This window comes from Silurus aristotelis (genome assembly GCF_946808225.1).
Source record: "Silurus aristotelis genome assembly, chromosome: 3".
Lineage (NCBI taxonomy): Eukaryota > Metazoa > Chordata > Actinopteri > Siluriformes > Siluridae > Silurus > Silurus aristotelis.
The window spans coordinates 15,539,984-15,565,997 of NC_139576.1; the positions used below are offsets into that span (position 1 = coordinate 15,539,984).

A 26,014-nucleotide genomic window follows, 5' to 3' on the forward strand; every position below is an offset into this window, starting at 1 on the left:
TTAGCACAATCTGCCACCATCTGCCCTTCCACATTCCTCTTCTTAAAGCCATACCTAACCATCGCCGCTTCATCACCTCTGTTCCCTTCACCAACAAGCCCATTAAAAGTCTGCCCCAATCACTAATATTTCTTTCCTAGGTACACCTTCTACCACTCCATCAAACTCACTCCAGAATCTCTCAGAACCTGCCCATTAAAGTTTGCCCCAGTCGCCAATCTTTCATTCCTAGGTAGACTCTTCACCACTGGTGAAATACACAATAAATACATGATAAATACACAAGATCCAGTGCTTTTGTATTTGTGTGCTTCTTTTCTTTCAGATCTCTTGATCAATTTTGATAAAGTGCTGCTTGTAGGAGATTTTAATATTCACGTAGATGATGTAAATGATGCCCAGGGAATATACCCTAACCCTAACCACTAAACCTAGATTTGTCAACTTACCACGACTTACTTACTCTCTTGGGGTTAAAACAAAACATCACTTGATTGACACATTGTTTTAATCACACACTAGACTTAATAATATGCCATGTCACTAATATAGATATTTTACCTCAGAGTGATGACATCACAGACCATTACCTCAAATTGTACAAACTACCGGTAGAGCAAATTAGCTGCGTCTTACCATGTTATCGATTTGGTAGGACTTTTGTTCCGACCACTAAGAACAGATTCACAAATAACCTGCCTGATGTATCTCAATGTCTCCCTAAACCCCTAAATGCTAATGATCTTGACGAAAAGGCTAACAACATAGACACTATTCTCACTAGCACATTGGTCACCGTTGCCCCTATCCGATTAAAAAAGGTTATAGAAAAACCACCTGCACCATGGTATAATAGTCATACTCATGCCCTTAAGAGAGCAGTCAGTGATCTAGAAAGAAAGTGGAGAAAAACGTAATTGGAGATTTTTACAATTGCATGTAAAGACAGTATGCTCAGCTACAGACAGGCGCTTAAAGCTTCTAGAGCTGAGCACCTGAGCAAACTTATAGAAAACAAGAAAAACAGGACTTTATAAATTTCTTCACTGAAAATAATGTAAGTATTAGAAACACAATTGAGGAGGTCCAATCTGTCAGAGAACCACCAGCCATGCCTCTGTCTGTCACTCAATACTCTCACTCAGCCTCTCTCTCCTACTAATCACCTACACCTGTCCTCCATTTACCCGTCCCCTTTATAAGGTTTCTATTGCCCTTCACTCATTGGCTGATCTACAGGTTACTGCCATAGATCACGCCGGACTACCTACTGCTCTGTTCCCTGTGCGTCCATGCTCCTGGCTATGCTTCACTGGAAGCCCTATGTTAAGTGTGCCATTTTGCTCCAGTCACATCTTAAACTCTCTTGTGTTTGTATCTGTAAGACAAACAAAAACATTCGGTTTTACTCGCGGTTTCTGACGCCTGGTCTATCTGTGACAGGACCTCTGACAGCATCCCCTGATCCAATCTCACCTAAAACTCCACACTTACAATACTTTACAAGTACAGGACAGGAAGAGCTGTACAATGTTATCATCAAAGCCAAATCAACATGTCTGTTAGATCCCATTTCAACTAAACTAAACTAAAGAATTGTTACATACAGCTGGTGAGCCTTTTCTCATTATTATTAACTCCTCACTATCTTTAGGCCATGTCCCTAAACCTCTCAAGTTGGCAGTTATTAATCCCCTCATTAAGAAACCTAATTTGGATCCAAATGAACTATCAAATTACAGAACCTATTTCAAATCCTCTATTTAGAAAAGATGGTGTCTGCCCAGTTATTTTGCTTCTTGGAAGAAAATAATAATTTTGAAGAGTTTTAGGCCCCATGATAACACAGAAACCTCTCTAGTTAAAATCACAAATGACCTGTTTGTAGCTTCAGACCAAGGCTACATCTCTCTGTTAGTTTTGCTAGATCTTAGTGCTGCGTTTGACACTATGGATCATGACCATCTCCTGGATTGCTTAGAGAATTACATTTGCATTCAGGGACAGGCATTAAGCGGGTTTTAATTCTACCTGTCTGGTTGTTACCACTTGTAGACTTCAATGGAGAACTATCCAGGTTAATGCAAGTAAATTATGGGGTGCCACAAGGTTCAGTTCTAGGACCCCTGCTTTTCACAATATACATGCTTTACTTGGGACCTATTATTAGAAGGCTTGGGATTAGCTTCCACTGTTATGCTGGTGATAACCATCTATATATCTCATCAAAACCAGACGAAACATTTTAATTGGCTCGTTTAACTAAGTGTGTTAAAAAATTTTAATATTGGACACATAACTTTCTATTATTAAATTCTGATAAGACAGAGATTTTGCTTATCGGCCCAAAATCCAGTAGACAGAAGCTCCAGCATTTCAACTTGCATTTGGAAGCATGCAGAGGCAAAAATCCACACATTCTTCAGTTAAGTAGAAGTACAGATACTAATGTTTTAAAATTAAAGTTAAAGTTCAAGTACTGGCTGTACTTTTTTACTCAAGTTAAAGTAAAAAAAACAAACAAAAAAACAAAAAGAATGCCTTTAATACTCTAATCAACATGGAAATGCAGAAATATTGATGCTTTATGCAAATGTATGATTATTATTAGTGAAACCAAACTTAACATAGAGCATGAAGACAAAATATTCTTGTTAATGTAATTATGGTGTTTTAAATTACGTAAATCATCAGGACACCAACCTGAACTTTTGCTAGGTTTCCACAAGGCTGGTTAATGAGGTGATAATTTGCACCACCATCTATATGGATTACATAATAGGAGAATATTCAATAGATTATTTAAAGGTAGCTTTATTTCGAGCTTTCTATTCTTGTATTTATTATGTCTGTGAGGCAGAGGTGGCAAAAGTATACACATCGTTTACTTAAGTAGAAGTACAGATACTCATGTTTTAAAAGACTCCAGTAAAAGTTGAAGTACTGACTACACTTTTTTACTCAAGTTAAAGTAAAGACGTTTGTGCTCTGACATGTACTTAAGCAAATTACTACTATTATTACCATTACTACTACCTGTTTTAGTGTCACGCTGGTAACTGAACCTCATATTATATCAATGTATTAATACAAAAACTGAATGTATCCAGGCCATCATATAGAATACAAGCAGAGAAAAGACTAAGATGACATAAAAAAATTATATATGATTAAAAAAATTATATATATATTAACTAGAGAGGTTTCTGTATGGTTTCTGTATGGATTGTATGGATATATATATAATTTTATTTTCTTTTTTTTTCTCTCTCTCTCTGTACCTGTACTGTTTGTTGTGTGTGTTTGGGATTGTATGGATTCTGCTGGCTGTGAAACAAATTGCCCCTCGGGGATAATAAAGTTGACCTAACCTAACCTAAACCTCAGATTTCAAATGACAGCTACATACTACAGAACATTAAGAACATTTTTATAAAAATAAAAAATAGCAACATGTGGCAGCATCCCTTATATAAAAGACAAACAAAATTGTAGGGAAAAAAACGTAGATATAACAATAAAACATTAGGTTACCTGTATGTGCTGTCTCGAATTTGACGACAAATTCTTGAAAGCCAGTACTTTTTTACACCGAAAATTTCGAACATCTCCCTTATATATGGCCATGGGTGTTGAGGAATGTCTTTGTTTTTATTTATTTTCACATCAGTGACTCCCTCTGAATTTACATTAACCAATCCTCTTGTTGCTTGCTCATTTTCAGCTCCACTAGCCTACGTCTACGTCTGATAGCCAGCAAATAATACACCAGTGATATGGTGAAAAAGCCACGCAATGATAGAATGATGGGCTGGAAACAGCGCTCAATGAGAAGAAATAATACTAAAAGTAACGAGGCTGGTTTGAAAATGTAAGAAGTAGAAAGTACAGATATTTGTGTAAAAATGTAATGAGTGAAAGTAAAAAGTTGTCCGAAAAATAAATAGTGGAGTAAAGTACTGATACCAGAAAAATCTACTGAAGTACAATAACCAAGTATTTGTACTTCGTTACTTTCCACCTCTGCTGTGAGGCAAGTGTTTACTGAGATTCAGGTTGTTTTATTTATGTTTGGGAAAAGAGATGACAGAGAAGGCAGAGAGCCTTGTTTTCTTTTTTTTACAAAAGCACAGTGTTTTGTTGTTATTATAAGTGTATACAAATAAAAGTAGACCCTTTACAGATTCCAATCTTTACAATCAAAAAGACTTTGTAATTTAAGTTCGTTTTCACATTATAAAGAAAAAAATTCCACAAAACGTGCGGTGGTTGTCCTGCATCATAATAAACAAGCTACAGTTAGTCCAGAATGCAGCAGCCAGAGTTCTCACAAGGTCGAGTAAATATAACTATATAAACCGAATCTTATTATGTCTACCAGTTAAGTTTCGAATCGACTACAAACTATTGCTACTTACATACAAGGTCCTAAATGGTTTAGCTTCCATGTACTGTATACATCTATTTATCTATCCAGTCTTCTAACACACTAAAATCCATCATGCGCCTTGAGGTCTCAAAACTCTGGACTTCTAGTAGTTCCTAGAATAGCAAAGTCCACTAAAGGCGGTGGAGCATTTTTACATTTAGCTCCTAAACTTTGGAATAGTCTTCCTGACAGTGTTCGGAACTCTGACACACTCTCCCAGTTTAAACACAGATAAAAAACTTATCTTTTTAGCAAGACCTACACATAACACATATCATATCATAACCTTATGCTCCAGTACATCTGATTAACCCAGCCATTAGGGGGGCACAAGCCAGTGCACTCTTAGTGCCGGTCCCAAGCCCGGGTAAATGGGAAGGGGTTGCGTTAGGAAGGGCATCCAGCGTAAAACGTGCCAAATCAAATATGCGGATCACAAATGAGAATTTCATACCGGATCGGTCGAGGCCCGGGTTAACAACGACCGCCACAGGTATCGTTAGCCGACAGGGTACCGGTGGAAATTAGGCTACTGTTGGCCGAAGGAGGAGAAGGAAGACGTCTACAGAGACGGCAGGAAAAGGAGCAGTGTAGGAGAGTAGAGGTTCGGGTTGGTACTTTAAATGTTGGTACTATGACGGGTAAAGGGAGAGAGGTAGCTGATATGATGAAGAGGAGAAAGGTAGATATGCTGTGTGTTCAGGAGACCAAGTGGAAAGGGAGTAAGGCCAGGAACATTGGAGGTGGGTTTAAACTGTTTTATCATGGTGTGGATGGAAAGAGAAATGGTGTAGGGGTGATTCTGAAGGAAGAGTACAGTAAGAGTGTAGTGGAGGTGAAGAGAGTTTCTGATAGGGTGATGATCGTGAAGGTGGAGGTTGAAGGGATGATGATAAATGTCATCAGTGCCTATGCTCCACAAGTCGGCTGTGAGATGGAGGAGAAGGAAAGATTCTGGAGTGAATTAGATGAAGTGGTAGATGGTGTACCTAGGAAAGAACGATTGGTGATTGGGGCAGACTTTAATGGGCATGTAGGTGAAGGGAACAGAGGTGATGAGGAGGTGATGGGTAGGTATGGTTTTAAGGAGAGGAATGTGGTAGGGCAGATGGTGGTAGATTTTGCTAAAAGGATGGAAATGGCAGTGGTGAACACGTATTTTAAGAAAAAGGAGGATCATAGGGTGACGTATAAGAGTGGAGGAAGGTGCACACAGGTGGATTATGTTCTGTGTAGGAGATGCAACCTGAAGGAGATTGGAGACTGTAAGGTGTTGGCGGGGGACAGTGTAGCTAGACAGCATCGGATGGTGGTCTGTAGGATGGTTTTGGAGGCGAAGAAGAAGAGGAGGAAAGTAAGGATTGAAAGAAGAATAAGATAGTGGAAACTGAAGGAGGAAGAGTGTAGTGTGAGGTTCAGGGAAGAGGTCAGACAGGGGCTTGGTGGTGGTGAAGAGGTGCCGGATGATTGGGCAACTACTGCAGGAGTGATGAGGAAGGCAGCTAGAAAAGTACTTGGTGTGACATCTGGAAATAGAAAGCAAGACAAGGAGACGTGGTGGTGGAATGAGGAAGTGCAGGAGAGCATAAGGGGAAAGAGATTGGCAAAACAGAAGTGGGATCGACAGAGTGATGAGAAAAGTAGGCAGGAGTACAAGGAGATGCGGCAGCAGGTAAAAAGGGATGTGGCGAAAGCCAAGGAAAAGGCATATGAGGAGCTGTATAAGAGGTTGGACACTAAGGAAGGAGAAAAGGATTTATACCGATTGGCCAGGCAGAGGGACCGAGCTGGGAAGGATGTACTGCAAGTTAGAGCAATAAAGGATGGAGAGGGAAATGTGTTGACTAATGAGGAGAGTGTGTTGAAAAGATGGAGGGAGTATTTTGAGCAGCTGATGAATGAGGAAAATCAGAGAGAGAGAAGGTTGGAGGATGTGGAGTTGGTGAAGCAGGATGTAGATAGGATTAGTAAGGAGGAAGTGAGAGCAGCGATTAAGAGGATGAAGAATGGAAAGTCGGTTGGAACAGATGACATACCGATAGAAGCGTGGAGATGTTTAGGAGAGATGGCAGTGGAGTTTTTAACCAGATTGTTTAACAGGATTCTGGAAGGGGAGAGGATGCCTGAGGAATGGAGAAGGAGTGTGCTGGTACCGATCTTTAAACATAAGGGAGATGTGCAGACCTGCAGTAACTACAGGGGAATTAAGTTGATCAGTCACACCATGAAGTTATGGGAAAGAGTAGTGGAAGCCAGGCTGAGAGAAGAGGTGACCATCTGTGAGCAACAGTATGGTTTCATGCCGAGGAAGAGCACCACAGATGCCTTATTTGCTTTGAGGATGTTGATGGAGAAGTATAGAGAAGGACAGAAGGAGCTGCATTGTGTATTTGTGGATTTAGAGAAAGCGTACGACAGGGTGCCAAGAGAGGAGTTGTGGTATTGTATGAGGAAGTCAGGTGTGTCAGAGAAGTATGTGAGGGTGGTGCAGGACATGTATGAAAACAGTGTGACGGCAGTGAAGTGTGCAGTAGGTACGACAGACTGGTTCAGGGTGAAGGTTGGACTGCACCAAGGATCGGCCCTGAGCCCTTTCCTGTTTGCAGTGGTGATGGACAGGTTGACAGACGAGGTCAGACAGGCGTCTCCCTGGACTATGATGTTTGCAGATGATATTGTGATTTGTGGTGAGAGTAGGGAGCAGGTTGAGAAGAGCCTGGAGAGGTTTAGATATGTGCTTGAGAGAAGGGGAATGAAAGTCAGTAGGAGTAAGACAGAGTACATGTGTGTGAATGAGAGGGAGGGCAGTGGAGTGGTGCGGTTGCAGGGAGAAGAGGTGGAGAAGGTGGAGGAGTTCAGGTACCTGGGGTCAACAGTGCAAAGTAATGGAGAGTGTGTTAGAGAAGTAAAGAAAAGAGTGCAGGCAGGGTGGAGTGGGTGGAGAAGAGTGACAGGAGTAATTTGTGATAGTAGGGTATCTGCAAGAATGAAAGGGAAAGTTTATAGGACTGTGGTGAGACCTGCGATGTTGTATGGATTAGAGACAGTGGCATTGAGCAAAAGACAGGAGGTGGAGCTGGAGGTAGCAGAGCTGAAGATGTTAAGGTTTTCGTTGGGAGTGACGAGGATGGACAAGATTAGAAATGAGTTTATTAGAGGGACAGCACATGTAGGATGTTTTGGTGACAAGGTGAGGGAGGCGAGATTGAGATGGTTTGGACATGTGCAGAGAAGGGACATGAATTATTGGTAGAAAAATGCTGAAGATGGAGCCACCAGGTAGGAGGAAAAGAGGAAGGCCAAGGAGGAGGTTCATGGATGTGGTGAGGGAAGACATGCAGGTAGTTGGTGTAAAAGAGGCAGATGTAGAGGACAGGGTGGTATGGAGACGGATGATCCACTGTGGCGACCCCTAATGGGAGCAGCCGAAAGAAGAAGAAGAAGAAGAAGAAGATGCTCCAGTACATCTGATTAAATGCACATTATCAACTTGTGCTTGGTAATATCATGAACAGCAGCTACACTCATACCCACTCTACCCATCTCTTAGCATCCTGAGGTTGTGCCAGCTCCAGTCGTGTCCCACCTCATGAAGATTATGGACCTTTTAAGAAGTAGACACCGAGAGCTCAAGCATCCCGAAACATCTAGAGATGTACCAGCACCATTTGGATTCAACTTCATGCAGAGTTTGGACATTGGACCTCTTTAAGTGTTTAAAGGCTCTGGCATGGGAAAGCTGGTGTTGGATCTATGATGGTCTCAAATGTTGAGTTGCTTAGTATCTCCTGGTTCCATAATGAAATGAATGTATAAAACTGTAGAAAGCACATTACTCACAATAAAGATAGAAAGAAAGAAACCAGGTGTATATATCCAAAAACTGACCAAATATGTATATATCCACAAACTTCTATATTCCACAAACTTTCTATCCTATATAGGTTTTTGCTCATGGCACCGAGCGTGCAATTGTGGTGCCATGAGCAAAACCCTTGCAATATAGAAGTTTGTGGATATATACATATTTGGTCAGTATTACAAATTATGGAGATTAAATCATGTTTTTTAGACAAAATGACAAAACCAAAATAAATTAACAATCATCTTTTCTGAGTAACTCTCATTACATTATTTTTTAAAAGTAACAGTCAATATGAATATAAGATTATGATCCACACAGCAGTGATCCTATTTGTTCTTAACCCTGTTCTCTTAAGTCTCTTATACTGCACTACATCACATCCTCACTGTATCTGTACAAACCATATCTGTTTTTTCATTAAACACATACACTTATATACTGTGTATCTATATTTATTTTCTTATTTCATTCAAAATGTAAAATGCCTTTAGTATACTTTTTACCACTTTTTCATCTACAACACATAATATAGAGATTAAACAAAAATGTGGATGAGGCCCAGAGGACTAGTTTGAGAATTGATAAATGTGCATTTTCTTTCAAGGAGGGCAGAGAGATAAATCCTGATCCTGATCCAAGTAGTGAGCAAAACTTAGCTCTGCAGTCATACTGCACTTATATACTGCATCCACTTTATGTTGTTTGTTCAAATCCCAGTAGTACAGCGCTGCTTTGCTGGGTCCTTAAAGAAACCAATTTTGTGTCAGATAAAATCATCAACCAGTAAAGCAAATGGAAGTGATGTAATGTTTATTGGAAACGGTTTTTAGCACCACCCCCATAACAAAAGCACCACATAATGTATATTCCAAAATTTTGTATACATGTAATAAAATATAAAATTGTGGATCTGTGCAAAATTGGTGACACTAACAGAGGGAAAAAAGTTATTATAGTGCAGTCAGTAACAGTAAACAGTTTTAGGATACGGGCTGATGATCTTTTCAGTTAGCTCCACTCTCCTTTTAAAACGTTGTCTATCAATTGCCATCTCCATCCAGCAAGACTCATCTTGTGCTTCATGACTTTCGAAGGGCCATTCCTCGAGTATATGGACAGTTACCTTCTTACTGAAACACACCTGGAAAGGACAATCACAGAGTGAAAAACAAACATGTCAACATGGGGTAACAAGAGAATATAGAAGAATATTTAAAAATCTCTAGTTTGTTGAAAAAGAGTTGGAAATAAAGTACATTTTTATCTTTTGTACATGCATGCCTTCCACGTTTACACTGTACATGTGATTTTATTTTGCATTTCTTGCCTTGTTGTCATTTTGTATATTTGTAATATGTCTAATGTTATCCTTATGTTCTTTATAAATGATGTCAGAGGTCATAGGAATTTATTCACAGAGTAAGAATTTTATCAAAATGGTCTAAGAGACCTTTTCCTTTACATACGACAAACTCATATATATATATATATATATATATATATATATATATATATATATATATATATATATATATATATATATATATATATATATATATACATACATACATACATACATACACCGTAATTTCCAGACTATAAAGCGCACCCTTATATAAGCCGCACCCGCTGAATTTTACAAATATTTTTATTTTTAACATAAATAAGCTGCACCTGTCGATAATCCGCAGGTGTCTACACTGAAACTAATGAACTTTACACAGGCTTTAACAAAAGACACTAAATGCAATATGTTGCGCTTCTATTAGGAGCATAGCGGTATTTTGGGAATACAGCGTGTCACTGGATTCTTCCGGTATTACTGCGTGTGTGCGTGTGAGACTGAGGATTATGTCTTTATTATCTTCTGATGCTCATTTCTAAGTTTCTTTGACTAACCCATAACGCTGTTGCCAAGAAAAATCAAAAAGCACGAGTTTTGGAAACCTGTCTGTGCTTATATGATTTCTGTTGGAAAACTGGAGTTAGTGAGCTCTCCCTTCACCCATACTCAGCGTGCTACAACAGCTTGTATCTAAACAGTAGCCGACCAAGTCAGTCATTGTTCAGTCTTTCTCCTTCCTTTCACAACTACAGTGTTACCTTGACGTACGAGTGCATTAATGTACAAGTTTTTCGAGGAACGAGCGGTCACTCGTCGATTTTTTTGCTTTGTTACGCGAGCAAAAAATTGAGGTACGAGCTCGAGACGCCACTGCTAGATGGTGAAGCCAAGCCAAAAAACGAAGATTGTGATGAAAATTGAGATAAGCAAAGAAGAAAAAGTAAAAATTTTAAAGTTTAGGGATACGTAGGGTACAGGAGTGATAGTAAAAAACGAGTTTTCCCTCCGCTTATCGCCTCTACCCCCCCTCCACACACACACACACACACACACACACACACACCACCGGCGTTTTCGTTAGCTCAAGTCGTCTCATCTCCAAGGAAAATACACTGAATAAAACCTTATTATATCTTTACATACTCTTTCTATTATGTTTTTATACAAAATTTGTTATTTTGAAATGTATTTTCCAATTTAATAACATGGAACATAAAAACGGGGTGTTATTTTGAGGGTTGGAACGGATTAATGCCATTTTAAGTATTTTCAATATGGAAAACTGATTTGATGTGTGAGCAAATTGAGATACGAGCTTGTCCACGGAAAGAATTAAACTCGTAGGTCAAGGTACCACTGTATTTCTCTGGGGAGTTTATCTTTTGTCATCGTCGTGCACCACCGGTGGAAGTTTCACAGGTGAGGTGCGTTTTTTCGTTTCGTTCGGAAATTTCATTGGTCTAATAATATATATATATATAATATATATTTGGGAACATACACCCTACATCTTAAAAAGCTTCTACATATTTCTTTGTAGCTTTAAAAGCATTTTTTTATGGTGGACATATGAATTACATGTGTTAATTATACAGAATAACTCAAATAATTGAATGCAACATTTTCACAACTGAAATTGTGACATTACTGTGTAGTCAAGAGCAACTAACTTGAAGGTAAACATCCCTTCTTCTGCTGCAAATATATTTAATAATCTTTTGTTGAACATAAATTATAACATTTTATAATGATTAGATATCATATTGAACATCAATAAATCTGTATCTTTTCCTATAAGAGTAACCCATGATTTATTAGTGATGTGAAATTATATATTTATATAATTATATATTATATTTATAACTTTTTCCACTTTATGTTACAGCCTTATTCCAAAATGGATTAAATGTATTAGCCACACATATACATATCTACCTTTTTCCCTGTTTTCTTTGTGCTTGATGCCTTTGTTTTAGTTTCATTAAGACAGGCGAACACTGGATTATCGGGAACTCTGTTGTGTAAGGAATTCCAGAATTCTATGCTGTCTCTGGGATTTCCTGCATATTCTACATCAGACCAATCAGAATAAGTGTCCTCTTTCTTTTGAGAACAAAAAGGAACAGCATCCTCATCCTCACATTGATCACTGAAGTCTGAAGTCATTAATCTGAGTTTATAAGAGTAGAACAGGAACTGATCTTCAGGATCAGTGTTGTTTAAGTACTCCCATAACTCTCTGCCTTCTTCAGTCATTTCTGTATCTTCGTTGTCAGATGAGTCAGAACATTCTTTACTCCACTTGGTTTCCTCTTTCTCTTGAGGACAATAAGGAACAGGGTGCTCATTCTCATCCTCACAGTGATCACCAACGGAATCCATTACAGCTTTCTCTTGAGGATAAGAAGGAACAGCATCCTCATCATTTATGCAGTAGTCAAGTTCTGAAGCCATTACTTTGGGTTCAGTAGAGCAGAAGTAGTGATGTGGATTGTCAGAATCACTGCTGTACAAGGACTCGTTGGTTTCCAAGGGAATCACTGAAAACTCTGCATCTGAGAAATCTTCTTTCTTGTCCAATTCAGATTCCTCTTCCCCATCGTCCACATCATCATCACATGCTATGACCTTCTTGTCTCTATATTCTGTCAAACTACCATCACCACCTTTATCCTGCTCCCCAGGTTGACATCCAGGCAAGTCCGAGGGCAGAACTTCTGCCACAACGAACTGATCAGAATGAATCATTTCCTTAATAAGGATTTTTGGACACAAAATAATATAATCTATTTTGTGTTCACTGATCACGGCCTTGTCATGATGCTGATCAGGCAGGCTGGCCATCCTTTGCTTCCTTTGAAACGTGAATACTTCTTTTCTGTTAAACAAGAAGAACATGTTTATGTTTAGTTACACTCGTACAGTGAATTTCTAAGGACTTCACACAGACAAAAAAAAGGTTTTGCAAGACAGAATTTACATACTTTACACCCCTTCTTTCGAATGACTGAAATTCATGGCTCTCAGTCATGCTTTCAGCTTCCTCTTGTGGCTTCAAGCAGCAGAATAGGGAACACAGTCTTTTTACAAAGGATGCCATTGCAGTCAATTTGAATATATTTTACTCTGTAAGAAAACATACAGTGGGAAATTACTATGAGTTCTGGTACAGGAATAGAAAATACAGACCTACATCATTCAAGAAAAAGGGTCTTTTATATGACGACACTACATATTATAGCATTAATGCAGCACTTGGTCCTACTTGGTATTAGTTGTAGGGAAACCTACTGATAGTTTTCTAATAGCTTTTAAATAGGCTAAAAAAATACTTGAAAACTATAAGAAGTTACTATAAAAAAAGGAAAAGAAAATGCTGACCGACAACTTTAAAGAAAATACTACAGATAATAGCATTAATGCAGCACTTCATCTTTTAGCGACTTACCGGCAACAAAACAAACTCTGAACAAACGGCCAGTCCGTCACATCACCACAAGAAACCCATGAACGCTTATGACGTCAAAGTCTCTATGACGCGTACGTTAGAATCCTAAAGAGAGCGTTCATCAGTCACGTGGTAGTCAAAGTTGTAGGGTAACCTAGGCAACCGCTCAACTGCTGACAGTTTTCTAAGCCATTTTATATTCATTATAAAGCGATATGTATTTTCTACTGATCTGAATGAAAGAGAAACTGATCACCGGAGCGGAGTTAGTCTTACCTCTGATAAACACATCAGCCAGTTGCCTGGTGCGCGCTCCAGTGAAGGTTTCGAGTTAAAATGCTGATAAGAGCGTTGAGAGCAGTCGCTGGTTTGGAATAAAGCGGTGCCATGATAAAAAAAAACAATCCATCGTATGTTGGTCCGTGAAAGTTTCTAGCTGCGCTTCTGCTTCACGTTTTTCTCTCCTCGTAGCTGCTCTGTTTTATTCTCAAACTCAGGCCCGCGGGCCAAATTAAAAACATAATTTCTCATGTGTTTATAATATTAAACTTTGGTTGTTCCAGATTTAATGTTTATGCAAAACTAAAGTTTGTTTCCATATGAAAAGGTTCAACATTACATATCTGGAGAGACAGAAAACATGCACAATTGCAGTCAATTTTTCAATAAATATTGAGTTTGGCCAGCGATTTCGTCCCAGTTTTTAATTTTGGCCCACTGTGAATTTGAGTTTGACACCACTGGTCTAGACCTATAACTGAAACATGTCATACAATAAATTTTGCATTTGGATTATTTTGTTATCCTGTACTGTAATCTCTTAAAACATTTTATTTTACACCTTTCATATGGATTTATTTTGCATTTTGATCATTTGTTAAATGGGGTAGTATGGTCTTCATATCTCCTCTCATGTATACATTGTGTTATATCTGTTGTGTTAAGGATTAAATAAAACCAAAAATTTATGTCATTTGATGCGCTAAGATTCTTCTCAAGTGTTTTATCATTCCATCTTTCATATTTCTTCTAAAACATGCATAGCTCAATGCAATTTCCAACTACATAACAAAGTCAATAATTTATTTGACTTTCCTTTATTCCACCACTAGACAGGGATATAGCACTTGTTTGTGCTTTATGACTTCCACTCACAGAACGTTTGACTTGAAGACCTTTTTATCAAATATTCTTTACACTGTGTGAAAGTTATGAAATTGTTGAGAGCATATCTAGTTCTGGATCTAATTCTAAATCTAGGATTTTCAATATTTAAAACTCTACAGTTTTTCAAACGGCACACATGACACCTTCATTCCCACTCAATTTTCTTTAGAAGACCTTAATATATATTAAATATTAATTATCCCAGATCAGCAATAGTTTATTTAATGTATTTAGCTTTACTGTGTTTTGTCTTATGTTGTATAATGTTAAGCATCCTGTCAATTAATATGTTTGAAACCTTAACTTATTATGACATTAAAGTTCATTATATGCTACTAATTATACAGTAAAAGACTTGTGCTGAGATGTTGCTTAAATGTCTCTAAAATCTGAGTTAGTGGAGGATCATTTGGCTGGCCGAGTGATTTTAAATGTGATTTGAAAAGATCAAGTGTCATTTCAAGGTTAAGCTAAAATGACAACCCAAAATGTAGGACTAAGTGTAAACATTTATTTCAATTTGTATTTAAATATATTTTCCTGACAGCATCCGCAAACTATGTAACACAGAAAAGCTCCAAAATGTATCCTTTATGTTTTCAATTGAAAGCTGTTTTAATGTCAATTAATTATTATTATTATTATTATTATTATTATTATTATTATTGCAAGTTGTTTTACTTAACGAGGATGTTACATCTTTTGTTTTTTTTTTAAGTACAATATGTTTTCTGGTAACAAATTCAGAGTTAAGAGACATGCAAACTAATTTTATTGTGACAGAATTTCAAATAAGGAAGCCACTTGTGTTACCAGTTTAAAATTATTAAAATTCTGCTTTATTCTAAACATATATGCAGACACACTTTGGGTCTTTTCAACTATCTTGTTTCACCTGATGAGTGATAAAATGATATGATTATGAATGTTCAAATAAACAAACCAGTAACACCACAGACTAATTAGATCCAGCGCAAATATATGATTTATTGAATATCGGCTATTTGTGCAAATGGATGTTTATTTCACTTTTACAAATATCTTATATAAATATAAATATAAATATAAGTCTAAAATATTTATTATGAAATTAATATATAAAATATTTATATACAAAATATAATTAAATCTTGTGCCTCAAAGCAAATGTAACTGTATGCATAAAGCATCAATATTTGTCCATTCTCATGTTGATCAAAGTATTTAATTTTAGGAACATTTAGAACAGATAGAAATGTGCGATTAAGCTGCGATTAATTGTGCGTAAACTCAAAACAATCATGCGATTATTAGTGACTAAATATTTTAATCGATTGAAATGGTCTAATAATATGACGTGACGTCCAGTTACCAGCATGACACTAAAACAGGTAGCATTTATTTATTTATTTATTTATCTATTTATTTATTTATATTAATGCTTCAAACAACGAACATGTACAAGGTTAACCAGAACCTATACAGGAAAATGATAATACTAATAACAATTATAACAACAATAATAGCTTCACAAAACATACATAAATTAAATAAGATACAAACGCACGTAAAATATTTCAATTAATAAAAATGAGAAGATAAATCACAAACAACTACAGAGGAAAGACTCATGCATCAGTGACATTACTGATATAATTATCATAAGATTTCAAAAATATCACTTTTCTTGTTTAGAAATTTTTTGTTTAGAAATAAGAAATTTCCTAAACAAAATGAAAAAGTTAATGTAATTCACTGATTTATTAGTTTTACCCTCATAGTAACAAATTATATCTTTTAACTAAAAGGACATGAGAGGAGAGGTGATTACCTATATGTAAAATATAAGCTTTACCAGAAGAATACCGCGAAAAAGAGCATGAACTGTCAACAATATATTTTGCCAAAGTACAATTCACCAGGTATATTTTATGAAGAATCTTGAAATGAACCTTTGTTTTTTTTTTGGGAATACAGTATTTGTGAGGTAATAACCAGTCTTTTTTCCAATCTATTAAATCAATGAAAGATGCATTGTAAAATTCACCTTTAGAGATATTTAACTTTCTTTTTCTAGAGAATTTGTTGAATACTTTAATCATTAAACTTTTTGTCAAGTATACTAATTCCATGTAAGTTCAGTTCAGCTTCCTTAATATCACTCTTACAAAAATTAAAATGGATTTTACAAGTTGAACTAGACCTGAAAGAATCGCTTTTGGCACAGCATTATATCCTTTAAAATGCAAAGGGAAGTTATGAACATACATAAATAAAAAAGTAAAAAGTAGCCATTACTACTACCTGTTTTAGTTTCACGCTGGTAACTGAACCTCACATTATATCAATGTATTATTACAAAAACTGAATGTATCCAGGGCACCATATAGAATACAAGCAGAGAAAAGAATAAGATGACATAAAAAAACAAAATAAATAAATAAATAAATAAAAATAAAAAAAGAAATATTTTTATATAAATAGAATCCAGGATCCAGTGTCCTCTTTCTTTTGAGAACAAAAAAGAACAGCATCCTTATCCTCACTTTGATCACTGAAGTCTAAAGTCATTAATCTGAGTTTATAAGAGTAGAACAGGAACTGATCTTCAGGATCAGTGTTGTTTAAGTACTCCCATAACTCTCTGCCTTCTTCAGTCATTTCTGTATCTTCGTTGTCAGATGAGTCAGAACATTCTTTACTCCACTTGGTTTCCTCTTTCTCTTGAGGACAATAAGGAACAGGGTGCTCATTCTCATCCTCACAGTGATCACCAACGGAATCCATTACAGCTTTCTCTTGAGGATAAGAAGGAACAGCATCCTCATCATTTATGCAGTAGTCAAGTTCTGAAGCCATTACTTTGGGTTCAGTAGAGCAGAAGTAGTGATGTGGATTGTCAGAATCACTGCTGTACAAGGACTCGTTGTTTTCCAAGGGAATCACTGAAAACTCTGCATCTGAGAAATCTTCTTTCTTGTCCAATTCAGATTCCTCTTCCCCATCGTCCACATCATCATCACATGCTATGACCTTCTTGTCTCTATATTCTGTCAAACTACCATCACCACCTTTATCCTGCTCCCCAGGTTGACATCCAGGCAAGTCCGAGGGCAGAACTTCTGCCACAACGAACTGATCAGAATAATTCATTTCCTTAATAAGGATTTTTGGACACAAAATAATATAATCTATTTTGTGTTCACTGATCACGGCCTTGTCATGATGCTGATCAGGCAGGCTGGCCATCCTTTGCTTCCTTTGAAACGTGAATAATTCTTTTCTGGTAAACAAGAAGAACATGCTTATGTTTAGTTACACTCGTACAGTGAATTTCTGAGGACTTCACACAGACAAAAAAAAGGTTTTGCAAGACAGAATTTACATACTTTACACCCCTTCTTTCGAATGACTGAAATTCATGGCTCTCAGTCATGCTTTCAGCTTCCTCTTGTGGCTTCAAGCAGCAGAATAGGGAACACAGTCTTTTTACAAAGGATGCCATTGCAGTCAATTTGAATATATTTTACTCTGTAAGAAAACATACAGTGGGAAATTACTATGAGTTCTGGTACAGGAATAGAAAATACAGACCTACATCATTCAAGAAAAAGGGTCTTTTATATGACGACACTACATATTATAGCATTAATGCAGCACTTGGTCCTACTTGGTATTAGTTGTAGGGAAACCTACTGATAGTTTTCTAATAGCTTTTAAATAGGCTAAAAAAATACTTGAAAACTATAAGAAGTTACTATAAAAAAAGGAAAAGAAAATGCTGACCGACAACTTTAAAGAAAATACTACAGATAATAGCATTAATGCAGCACTTCATCTTTTAGCGACTTACCGGCAACAAAACAAACTCTGAACAAACGGCCAGTCCGTCACATCACCACAAGAAACCCATGAACGCTTATGACGTCAAAGTCTCTATGACGCGTACGTTAGAATCCTAAAGAGAGCGTTCATCAGTCACGTGGTAGTCAAAGTTGTAGGGTAACCTAGGCAACCGCTCAACTGCTGACAGTTTTCTAAGCCATTTTGTATTCATTATAAACCGATATGTATTTTCTACTGATCTGAATGAAAGAGAAACTGATCACCGGAGCGGAGTTAGTCTTACCTCTGATAAACACATCAGCCAGTTGCCTGGTGCGCGCTCCAGTGAAGGTTTCGAGTTAAAATGCTGATAAGAGCGTTGAGAGCAGTCGCTGGTTTGGAATAAAGCGGTGCCATGATAAAAAAAAACAATCCATCGTATGTTGGTCCGTGAAAGTTTCTAGCTGCGCTTCTGCTTCACGTTTTTCTCTCCTCATGGCTGCTCTGTTTTATTCTCAAACTCAGGCCCGCGGGCCAAATTAAAAACATAATTTCTCATGTGTTTATAATATTAAACTTTGGTTGTTCCAGATTTAATGTTTATGCAAAACTAAAGTTTGTTTCCATATGAAAAGGTTCAACATTACATATCTGGAGAGACAGAAAACATGCACAATTGCAGTCAATTTTTCAATAAATATTGAGTTTGGCCAGCGATTTCGTCCCAGTTTTTAATTTTGGCCCACTGTGAATTTGAGTTTGACACCACTGGTCTAGACCTATAACTGAAACATGTCATACAATAAATTTTGCATTTGGATTATTTTGTTATCCTGTACTGTAATCTCTTAAAACATTTTATTTTACACCTTTCATATGGATGTATTTTGTATTTTGATCATTTGTTAAATGGGGTAGTATGGTCTTCATATCTCCTCTCATGTATACATTGTGTTATATCTGTTGTGTTAAGGATTAAATAAAACCAAAAATTTATGTCATTTGATGCTCTAAGATTCTTCTCAAGTGTTTTATCATTCCATCTTTCATATTTCTTCTAAAACATGCATAGCTCAATGCAATTTCCAACTACATAACAAAGTCAATAATTTATTTGACTTTCCTTTATTCCACCACTAGACAGGGATATAGCACTTGTTTGTGCTTTATGACTTCCACTCACAGAACGTTTGACTTGAAGACCTTTTTATCAAATATTCTTTACACTGTGTGAAAGTTATGAAATTGTTGAGAGCATATCTAGTTCTGGATCTAATTCTAAATCTAGGATTTTCAATATTTAAAACTCTACAGTTTTTCAAACTGCACACATGACACCTTCATTCCCACTCAATTTTCTTTAGAAGACCTTAATATATATTAAATATTAATTATCCCAGATCAGCAATAGTTTATTTAATGTATTTAGCTTTACTGTGTTTTGTCTTATGTTGTATAATGTTAAGCATCCTGTCAATTAATATGTTTGAAACCTTAACTTATTATGACATTAAAGTTCATTATATGCTACTAATTATACAGTAAAAGACTTGTGCTGAGATGTTGCTTAAATGTCTCTAAAATCTGAGTTAGTGGAGGATCATTTGGCTGGCCGAGTGATTTTAAATGTGATTTGAAAAGATCAAGTGTCATTTCAAGGTTAAGCTAAAATGACAACCCAAAATGTAGGACTAAGTGTAAACATTTATTTCAATTTGTATTTAAATATATTTTCCTGACAGCATCCGCAAACTATGTAACACAGAAAAGCTCCAAAATGTATCCTTTATGTTTTCAATTGAAAGCTGTTTTAATGTCAATTAATTATTATTATTATTATTATTATTATTATTATTATTATTATTATTATTATTATTATTATTAATATTATTATTGCAAGTTGTTTTACTTAACGAGGATGTTACATCTTTTGTTTTTTTTAAGTACAATATGTTTTCTGGTAACAAATTCAGAGTTAAGAGACATGCAAAATAATTTTATTGTGACAGAATTTCAAATAAGGAAGCCACTTGTGTTACCAGTTTAAAATTATTAAAATTCTGCTTTATTCTAAACATATATGCAGACACACTTTGGGTCTTTTTCAACTATCTTGTTTCACCTGATGAGTGATAAAATGATATGATTATGAATGTTCAAATAAACAAACCAGTAACACCACAGACTAATTAGATCCAGCGCAAATATATGATTTATTGAATATCGGCTATTTGTGCAAATGGTTGTTTATTTCACTTTTACAAATATCTCATATAAATATAAATATAAATATAAGTCTAAAATATTTATTATGAAATTAATATATAAAAGATTTATATACAAAATATAATTAAATCTTGTGCCTCAAAGCAAATGTAACTGTATGCATAAAGCATCAATATTTGTCCATTCTCATGTTGATCAAAGTATTTAATTTTAGGAACATTTAGAACAGATAGAAATGTGCGATTGAGCTGCGATTAATTGTGCGTAAACTCAAAACAACCATGCGATTATTAGTGACTAAATATTTTAATCGATTGAAATGGTCTAATAATATGACGTGACGTCCAGTTACCAGCATGACACTAAAACAGGTAGCATTTATTTATTTATTTATTTATTTATTTATTTATATTAATGCTTCAAACAACGAACATGTACAAGGTTAACCAGAACCTATACAGGAAAATGATAATACTAATAACAATTATAACAACAATAATAGCTTCACAAAACATACATAAATTAAATAAGATACAAACGCACGTAAAATATTTCAATTAATAAAAATGAGAAGATAAATCACAAACAACTACAGAGGAAAGACTCATGCATCAGTGACATTACTGATATAATTATCATAAGATTTCAAAAATATCACTTTTCTTGTTTAGAAATTTTTTGTTTAGAAATAAGAAATTTCCTAAACAAAATGAAAAAGTTAATGTAATTCACTGATTTATTAGTTTTACCCTCATAGTAACAAATTATATCTTTTAACTAAAAGGACATGAGAGGAGAGGTGATTACCTATATGTAAAATATAAGCTTTACCAGAAGAATACCGCGAAAAAGAGCATGAACTGTCAACAATATATTTTGCCAAAGTACAATTCACCAGGTATATTTTATGAAGAATCTTGAAATGAACCTTTGTTTTTTTTTTGGGAATACAGTATTTGTGAGGTAATAACCAGTCTTTTTTCCAATCTATTAAATCAATGAAAGATGCATTGTAAAATTCACCTTTAGAGATATTTAACTTTCTTTTTCTAGAGAATTTGTTGAATACTTTAATCATTAAACTTTTTGTCAAGTATACTAATTCCATGTAAGTTCAGTTCAGCTTCCTTAATATCACTCTTACAAAAATTAAAAGGGATTTTACAAGTTGAACTAGACCTGAAAGAATCGCTTTTGGCACAGCATTATATCCTTTAAAAGGCAAAGGGAAGTTATGAACATACATAAATAAAAAAGTAAAAAGTAGCCATTACTACTACCTGTTTTAGTTTCACGCTGGTAACTGAACCTCACATTATATCAATGTATTATTACAAAAACTGAATGTATCCAGGGCACCATATAGAATACAAGCAGAGAAAAGAATAAGATGACATAAAAAAACAAAATAAATAAATAAATAAATAAAAATAAAAAAAGAAATATTTTTATATAAATAGAATCCAGGATCCAGTGTCCTCTTTCTTTTGAGAACAAAAAAGAACAGCATCCTTATCCTCACTTTGATCACTGAAGTCTAAAGTCATTAATCTGAGTTTATAAGAGTAGAACAGGAACTGATCTTCAGGATCAGTGTTGTTTAAGTACTCCCATAACTCTCTGCCTTCTTCAGTCATTTCTGTATCTTCGTTGTCAGATGAGTCAGAACATTCTTTACTCCACTTGGTTTCCTCTTTCTCTTGAGGACAATAAGGAACAGGGTGCTCATTCTCATCCTCACAGTGATCACCAACGGAATCCATTACAGCTTTCTCTTGAGGATAAGAAGGAACAGCATCCTCATCATTTATGCAGTAGTCAAGTTCTGAAGCCATTACTTTGGGTTCAGTAGAGCAGAAGTAGTGATGTGGATTGTCAGAATCACTGCTGTACAAGGACTCGTTGTTTTCCAAGGGAATCACTGAAAACTCTGCATCTGAGAAATCTTCTTTCTTGTCCAATTCAGATTCCTCTTCCCCATCGTCCACATCATCATCACATGCTATGACCTTCTTGTCTCTATATTCTGTCAAACTACCATCACCACCTTTATCCTGCTCCCCAGGTTGACATCCAGGCAAGTCCGAGGGCAGAACTTCTGCCACAACGAACTGATCAGAATAATTCATTTCCTTAATAAGGATTTTTGGACACAAAATAATATAATCTATTTTGTGTTCACTGATCACGGCCTTGTCATGATGCTGATCAGGCAGGCTGGCCATCCTTTGCTTCCTTTGAAACGTGAATAATTCTTTTCTGGTAAACAAGAAGAACATGCTTATGTTTAGTTACACTCGTACAGTGAATTTCTGAGGACTTCACACAGACAAAAAAAAGGTTTTGCAAGACAGAATTTACATACTTTACACCCCTTCTTTCGAATGACTGAAATTCATGGCTCTCAGTCATGCTTTCAGCTTCCTCTTGTGGCTTCAAGCAGCAGAATAGGGAACACAGTCTTTTTACAAAGGATGCCATTGCAGTCAATTTGAATATATTTTACTCTGTAAGAAAACATACAGTGGGAAATTACTATGAGTTCTGGTACAGGAATAGAAAATACAGACCTACATCATTCAAGAAAAAGGGTCTTTTATATGACGACACTACATATTATAGCATTAATGCAGCACTTGGTCCTACTTGGTATTAGTTGTAGGGAAACCTACTGATAGTTTTCTAATAGCTTTTAAATAGGCTAAAAAAATACTTGAAAACTATAAGAAGTTACTATAAAAAAAGGAAAAGAAAATGCTGACCGACAACTTTAAAGAAAATACTACAGATAATAGCATTAATGCAGCACTTCATCTTTTAGCGACTTACCGGCAACAAAACAAACTCTGAACAAACGGCCAGTCCGTCACATCACCACAAGAAACCCATGAACGCTTATGACGTCAAAGTCTCTATGACGCGTACGTTAGAATCCTAAAGAGAGCGTTCATCAGTCACGTGGTAGTCAAAGTTGTAGGGTAACCTAGGCAACCGCTCAACTGCTGACAGTTTTCTAAGCCATTTTGTATTCATTATAAACCGATATGTATTTTCTACTGATCTGAATGAAAGAGAAACTGATCACCGGAGCGGAGTTAGTCTTACCTCTGATAAACACATCAGCCAGTTGCCTGGTGCGCGCTCCAGTGAAGGTTTCGAGTTAAAATGCTGATAAGAGCGTTGAGAGCAGTCGCTGGTTTGGAATAAAGCGGTGCCATGATAAAAAAAAACAATCCATCGTATGTTGGTCCGTGAAAGTTTCTAGCTGCGCTTCTGCTTCACGTTTTTCTCTCCTCATGGCTGCTCTGTTTTATTCTCAAACTCAGGCCCGCGGGCCAAATTAAAAACATAATTTCTCATGTGTTTATAATATTAAACTTTGGTTGTTCCAGATTTAATGTTTATGCAAAACTAAAGTTTGTTTCCATATGAAAAGGTTCAACATTACATATCTGGAGAGACAGAAAACATGCACAATTGCAGTCAATTTTTCAATAAATATTGAGTTTGGCCAGCGATTTCGTCCCAGTTTTTAATTTTGGCCCACTGTGAATTTGAGTTTGACACCACTGGTCTAGACCTATAACTGAAACATGTCATACAATAAATTTTGCATTTGGATTATTTTGTTATCCTGTACTGTAATCTCTTAAAACATTTTATTTTACACCTTTCATATGGATGTATTTTGTATTTTGATCATTTGTTAAATGGGGTAGTATGGTCTTCATATCTCCTCTCATGTATACATTGTGTTATATCTGTTGTGTTAAGGATTAAATAAAACCAAAAATTTATGTCATTTGATGCTCTAAGATTCTTCTCAAGTGTTTTATCATTCCATCTTTCATATTTCTTCTAAAACATGCATAGCTCAATGCAATTTCCAACTACATAACAAAGTCAATAATTTATTTGACTTTCCTTTATTCCACCACTAGACAGGGATATAGCACTTGTTTGTGCTTTATGACTTCCACTCACAGAACGTTTGACTTGAAGACCTTTTTATCAAATATTCTTTACACTGTGTGAAAGTTATGAAATTGTTGAGAGCATATCTAGTTCTGGATCTAATTCTAAATCTAGGATTTTCAATATTTAAAACTCTACAGTTTTTCAAACTGCACACATGACACCTTCATTCCCACTCAATTTTCTTTAGAAGACCTTAATATATATTAAATATTAATTATCCCAGATCAGCAATAGTTTATTTAATGTATTTAGCTTTACTGTGTTTTGTCTTATGTTGTATAATGTTAAGCATCCTGTCAATTAATATGTTTGAAACCTTAACTTATTATGACATTAAAGTTCATTATATGCTACTAATTATACAGTAAAAGACTTGTGCTGAGATGTTGCTTAAATGTCTCTAAAATCTGAGTTAGTGGAGGATCATTTGGCTGGCCGAGTGATTTTAAATGTGATTTGAAAAGATCAAGTGTCATTTCAAGGTTAAGCTAAAATGACAACCCAAAATGTAGGACTAAGTGTAAACATTTATTTCAATTTGTATTTAAATATATTTTCCTGACAGCATCCGCAAACTATGTAACACAGAAAAGCTCCAAAATGTATCCTTTATGTTTTCAATTGAAAGCTGTTTTAATGTCAATTAATTATTATTATTATTATTATTATTATTATTATTATTATTATTATTATTATTATTATTATTAATATTATTATTGCAAGTTGTTTTACTTAACGAGGATGTTACATCTTTTGTTTTTTTTAAGTACAATATGTTTTCTGGTAACAAATTCAGAGTTAAGAGACATGCAAAATAATTTTATTGTGACAGAATTTCAAATAAGGAAGCCACTTGTGTTACCAGTTTAAAATTATTAAAATTCTGCTTTATTCTAAACATATATGCAGACACACTTTGGGTCTTTTTCAACTATCTTGTTTCACCTGATGAGTGATAAAATGATATGATTATGAATGTTCAAATAAACAAACCAGTAACACCACAGACTAATTAGATCCAGCGCAAATATATGATTTATTGAATATCGGCTATTTGTGCAAATGGTTGTTTATTTCACTTTTACAAATATCTCATATAAATATAAATATAAATATAAGTCTAAAATATTTATTATGAAATTAATATATAAAAGATTTATATACAAAATATAATTAAATCTTGTGCCTCAAAGCAAATGTAACTGTATGCATAAAGCATCAATATTTGTCCATTCTCATGTTGATCAAAGTATTTAATTTTAGGAACATTTAGAACAGATAGAAATGTGCGATTGAGCTGCGATTAATTGTGCGTAAACTCAAAACAACCATGCGATTATTAGTGACTAAATATTTTAATCGATTGAAATGGTCTAATAATATGACGTGACGTCCAGTTACCAGCATGACACTAAAACAGGTAGCATTTATTTATTTATTTATTTATTTATTTATTTATATTAATGCTTCAAACAACGAACATGTACAAGGTTAACCAGAACCTATACAGGAAAATGATAATACTAATAACAATTATAACAACAATAATAGCTTCACAAAACATACATAAATTAAATAAGATACAAACGCACGTAAAATATTTCAATTAATAAAAATGAGAAGATAAATCACAAACAACTACAGAGGAAAGACTCATGCATCAGTGACATTACTGATATAATTATCATAAGATTTCAAAAATATCACTTTTCTTGTTTAGAAATTTTTTGTTTAGAAATAAGAAATTTCCTA

General features: G+C 35.3%; 1 protein-coding gene and 3 long non-coding RNA genes across 7 annotated transcripts in view; all 4 read right to left on the bottom strand.

The window, feature by feature from the left end:
- LOC310723155 overlaps positions 1–24,094 on the bottom strand; it is a 37,908-nt gene extending 13,814 nt beyond the window's left edge. The window contains exon 1 of the long non-coding RNA XR_014532594.1: positions 23,925–24,094. This is a non-coding gene — a long non-coding RNA (uncharacterized lncRNA). The remainder of the gene's footprint in view (positions 1–23,924) is intronic.
- On the bottom strand, positions 9,088–13,559 carry LOC310723140 (uncharacterized protein). 4 transcript variants are annotated; one of them, XM_083535884.1, is made up of 4 exons: positions 13,364–13,559; positions 12,624–12,765; positions 11,575–12,517; positions 9,088–9,435 (listed from the first exon to the last, which is right to left on the bottom strand). In XM_083535884.1, exons 2-4 carry the CDS (start codon positions 12,737–12,739, stop codon positions 9,256–9,258), a joined length of 1,239 nt encoding a protein of 412 aa, XP_083392010.1. In that variant the 5' UTR covers positions 12,740–12,765; positions 13,364–13,559; the 3' UTR covers positions 9,088–9,255. The 4 variants fall into 4 exon arrangements, with proteins under 4 accessions (XP_083392010.1, XP_083392011.1, XP_083392013.1 ...); XM_083535885.1 differs by lacking the exon at positions 13,364–13,559 and adding an exon at positions 13,088–13,192; XM_083535887.1 differs by lacking the exon at positions 12,624–12,765.
- Positions 17,623–18,351, bottom strand: LOC310723156. Its single transcript, XR_014532595.1, has 2 exons — positions 18,083–18,351; positions 17,623–17,762 (listed from the first exon to the last, which is right to left on the bottom strand). It is a non-coding gene; the product is annotated as an uncharacterized lncRNA (long non-coding RNA).
- LOC310723157 lies at positions 22,650–23,378 on the bottom strand. Its single transcript, XR_014532596.1, has 2 exons — positions 23,110–23,378; positions 22,650–22,789 (listed from the first exon to the last, which is right to left on the bottom strand). It is a non-coding gene; the product is annotated as an uncharacterized lncRNA (long non-coding RNA).
- Positions 24,095–26,014: the final 1,920 nt, after the last annotated feature.

Bases quoted from the DNA above. Each gene is read 5' to 3' on its own strand.
- LOC310723140 (XM_083535884.1), bottom strand. From the start codon at position 12,739: ATGGCATCCTTTGTAAAAAGACTGTGTTCCCTATTCTGCTGCTTGAAG. The intron at 12,518-12,623 runs GTATGTAAATTC...CTTGTTTAACAG, and splicing joins TTCGAAAGAAGGGGTGTAAA to AAAAGAAGTATTCACGTTTC. The intron at 9,436-11,574 runs GTAGATATGTAT...TGTCCTTTCCAG, and splicing joins CAAAGAAAACAGGGAAAAAG to GTGTGTTTCAGTAAGAAGGT.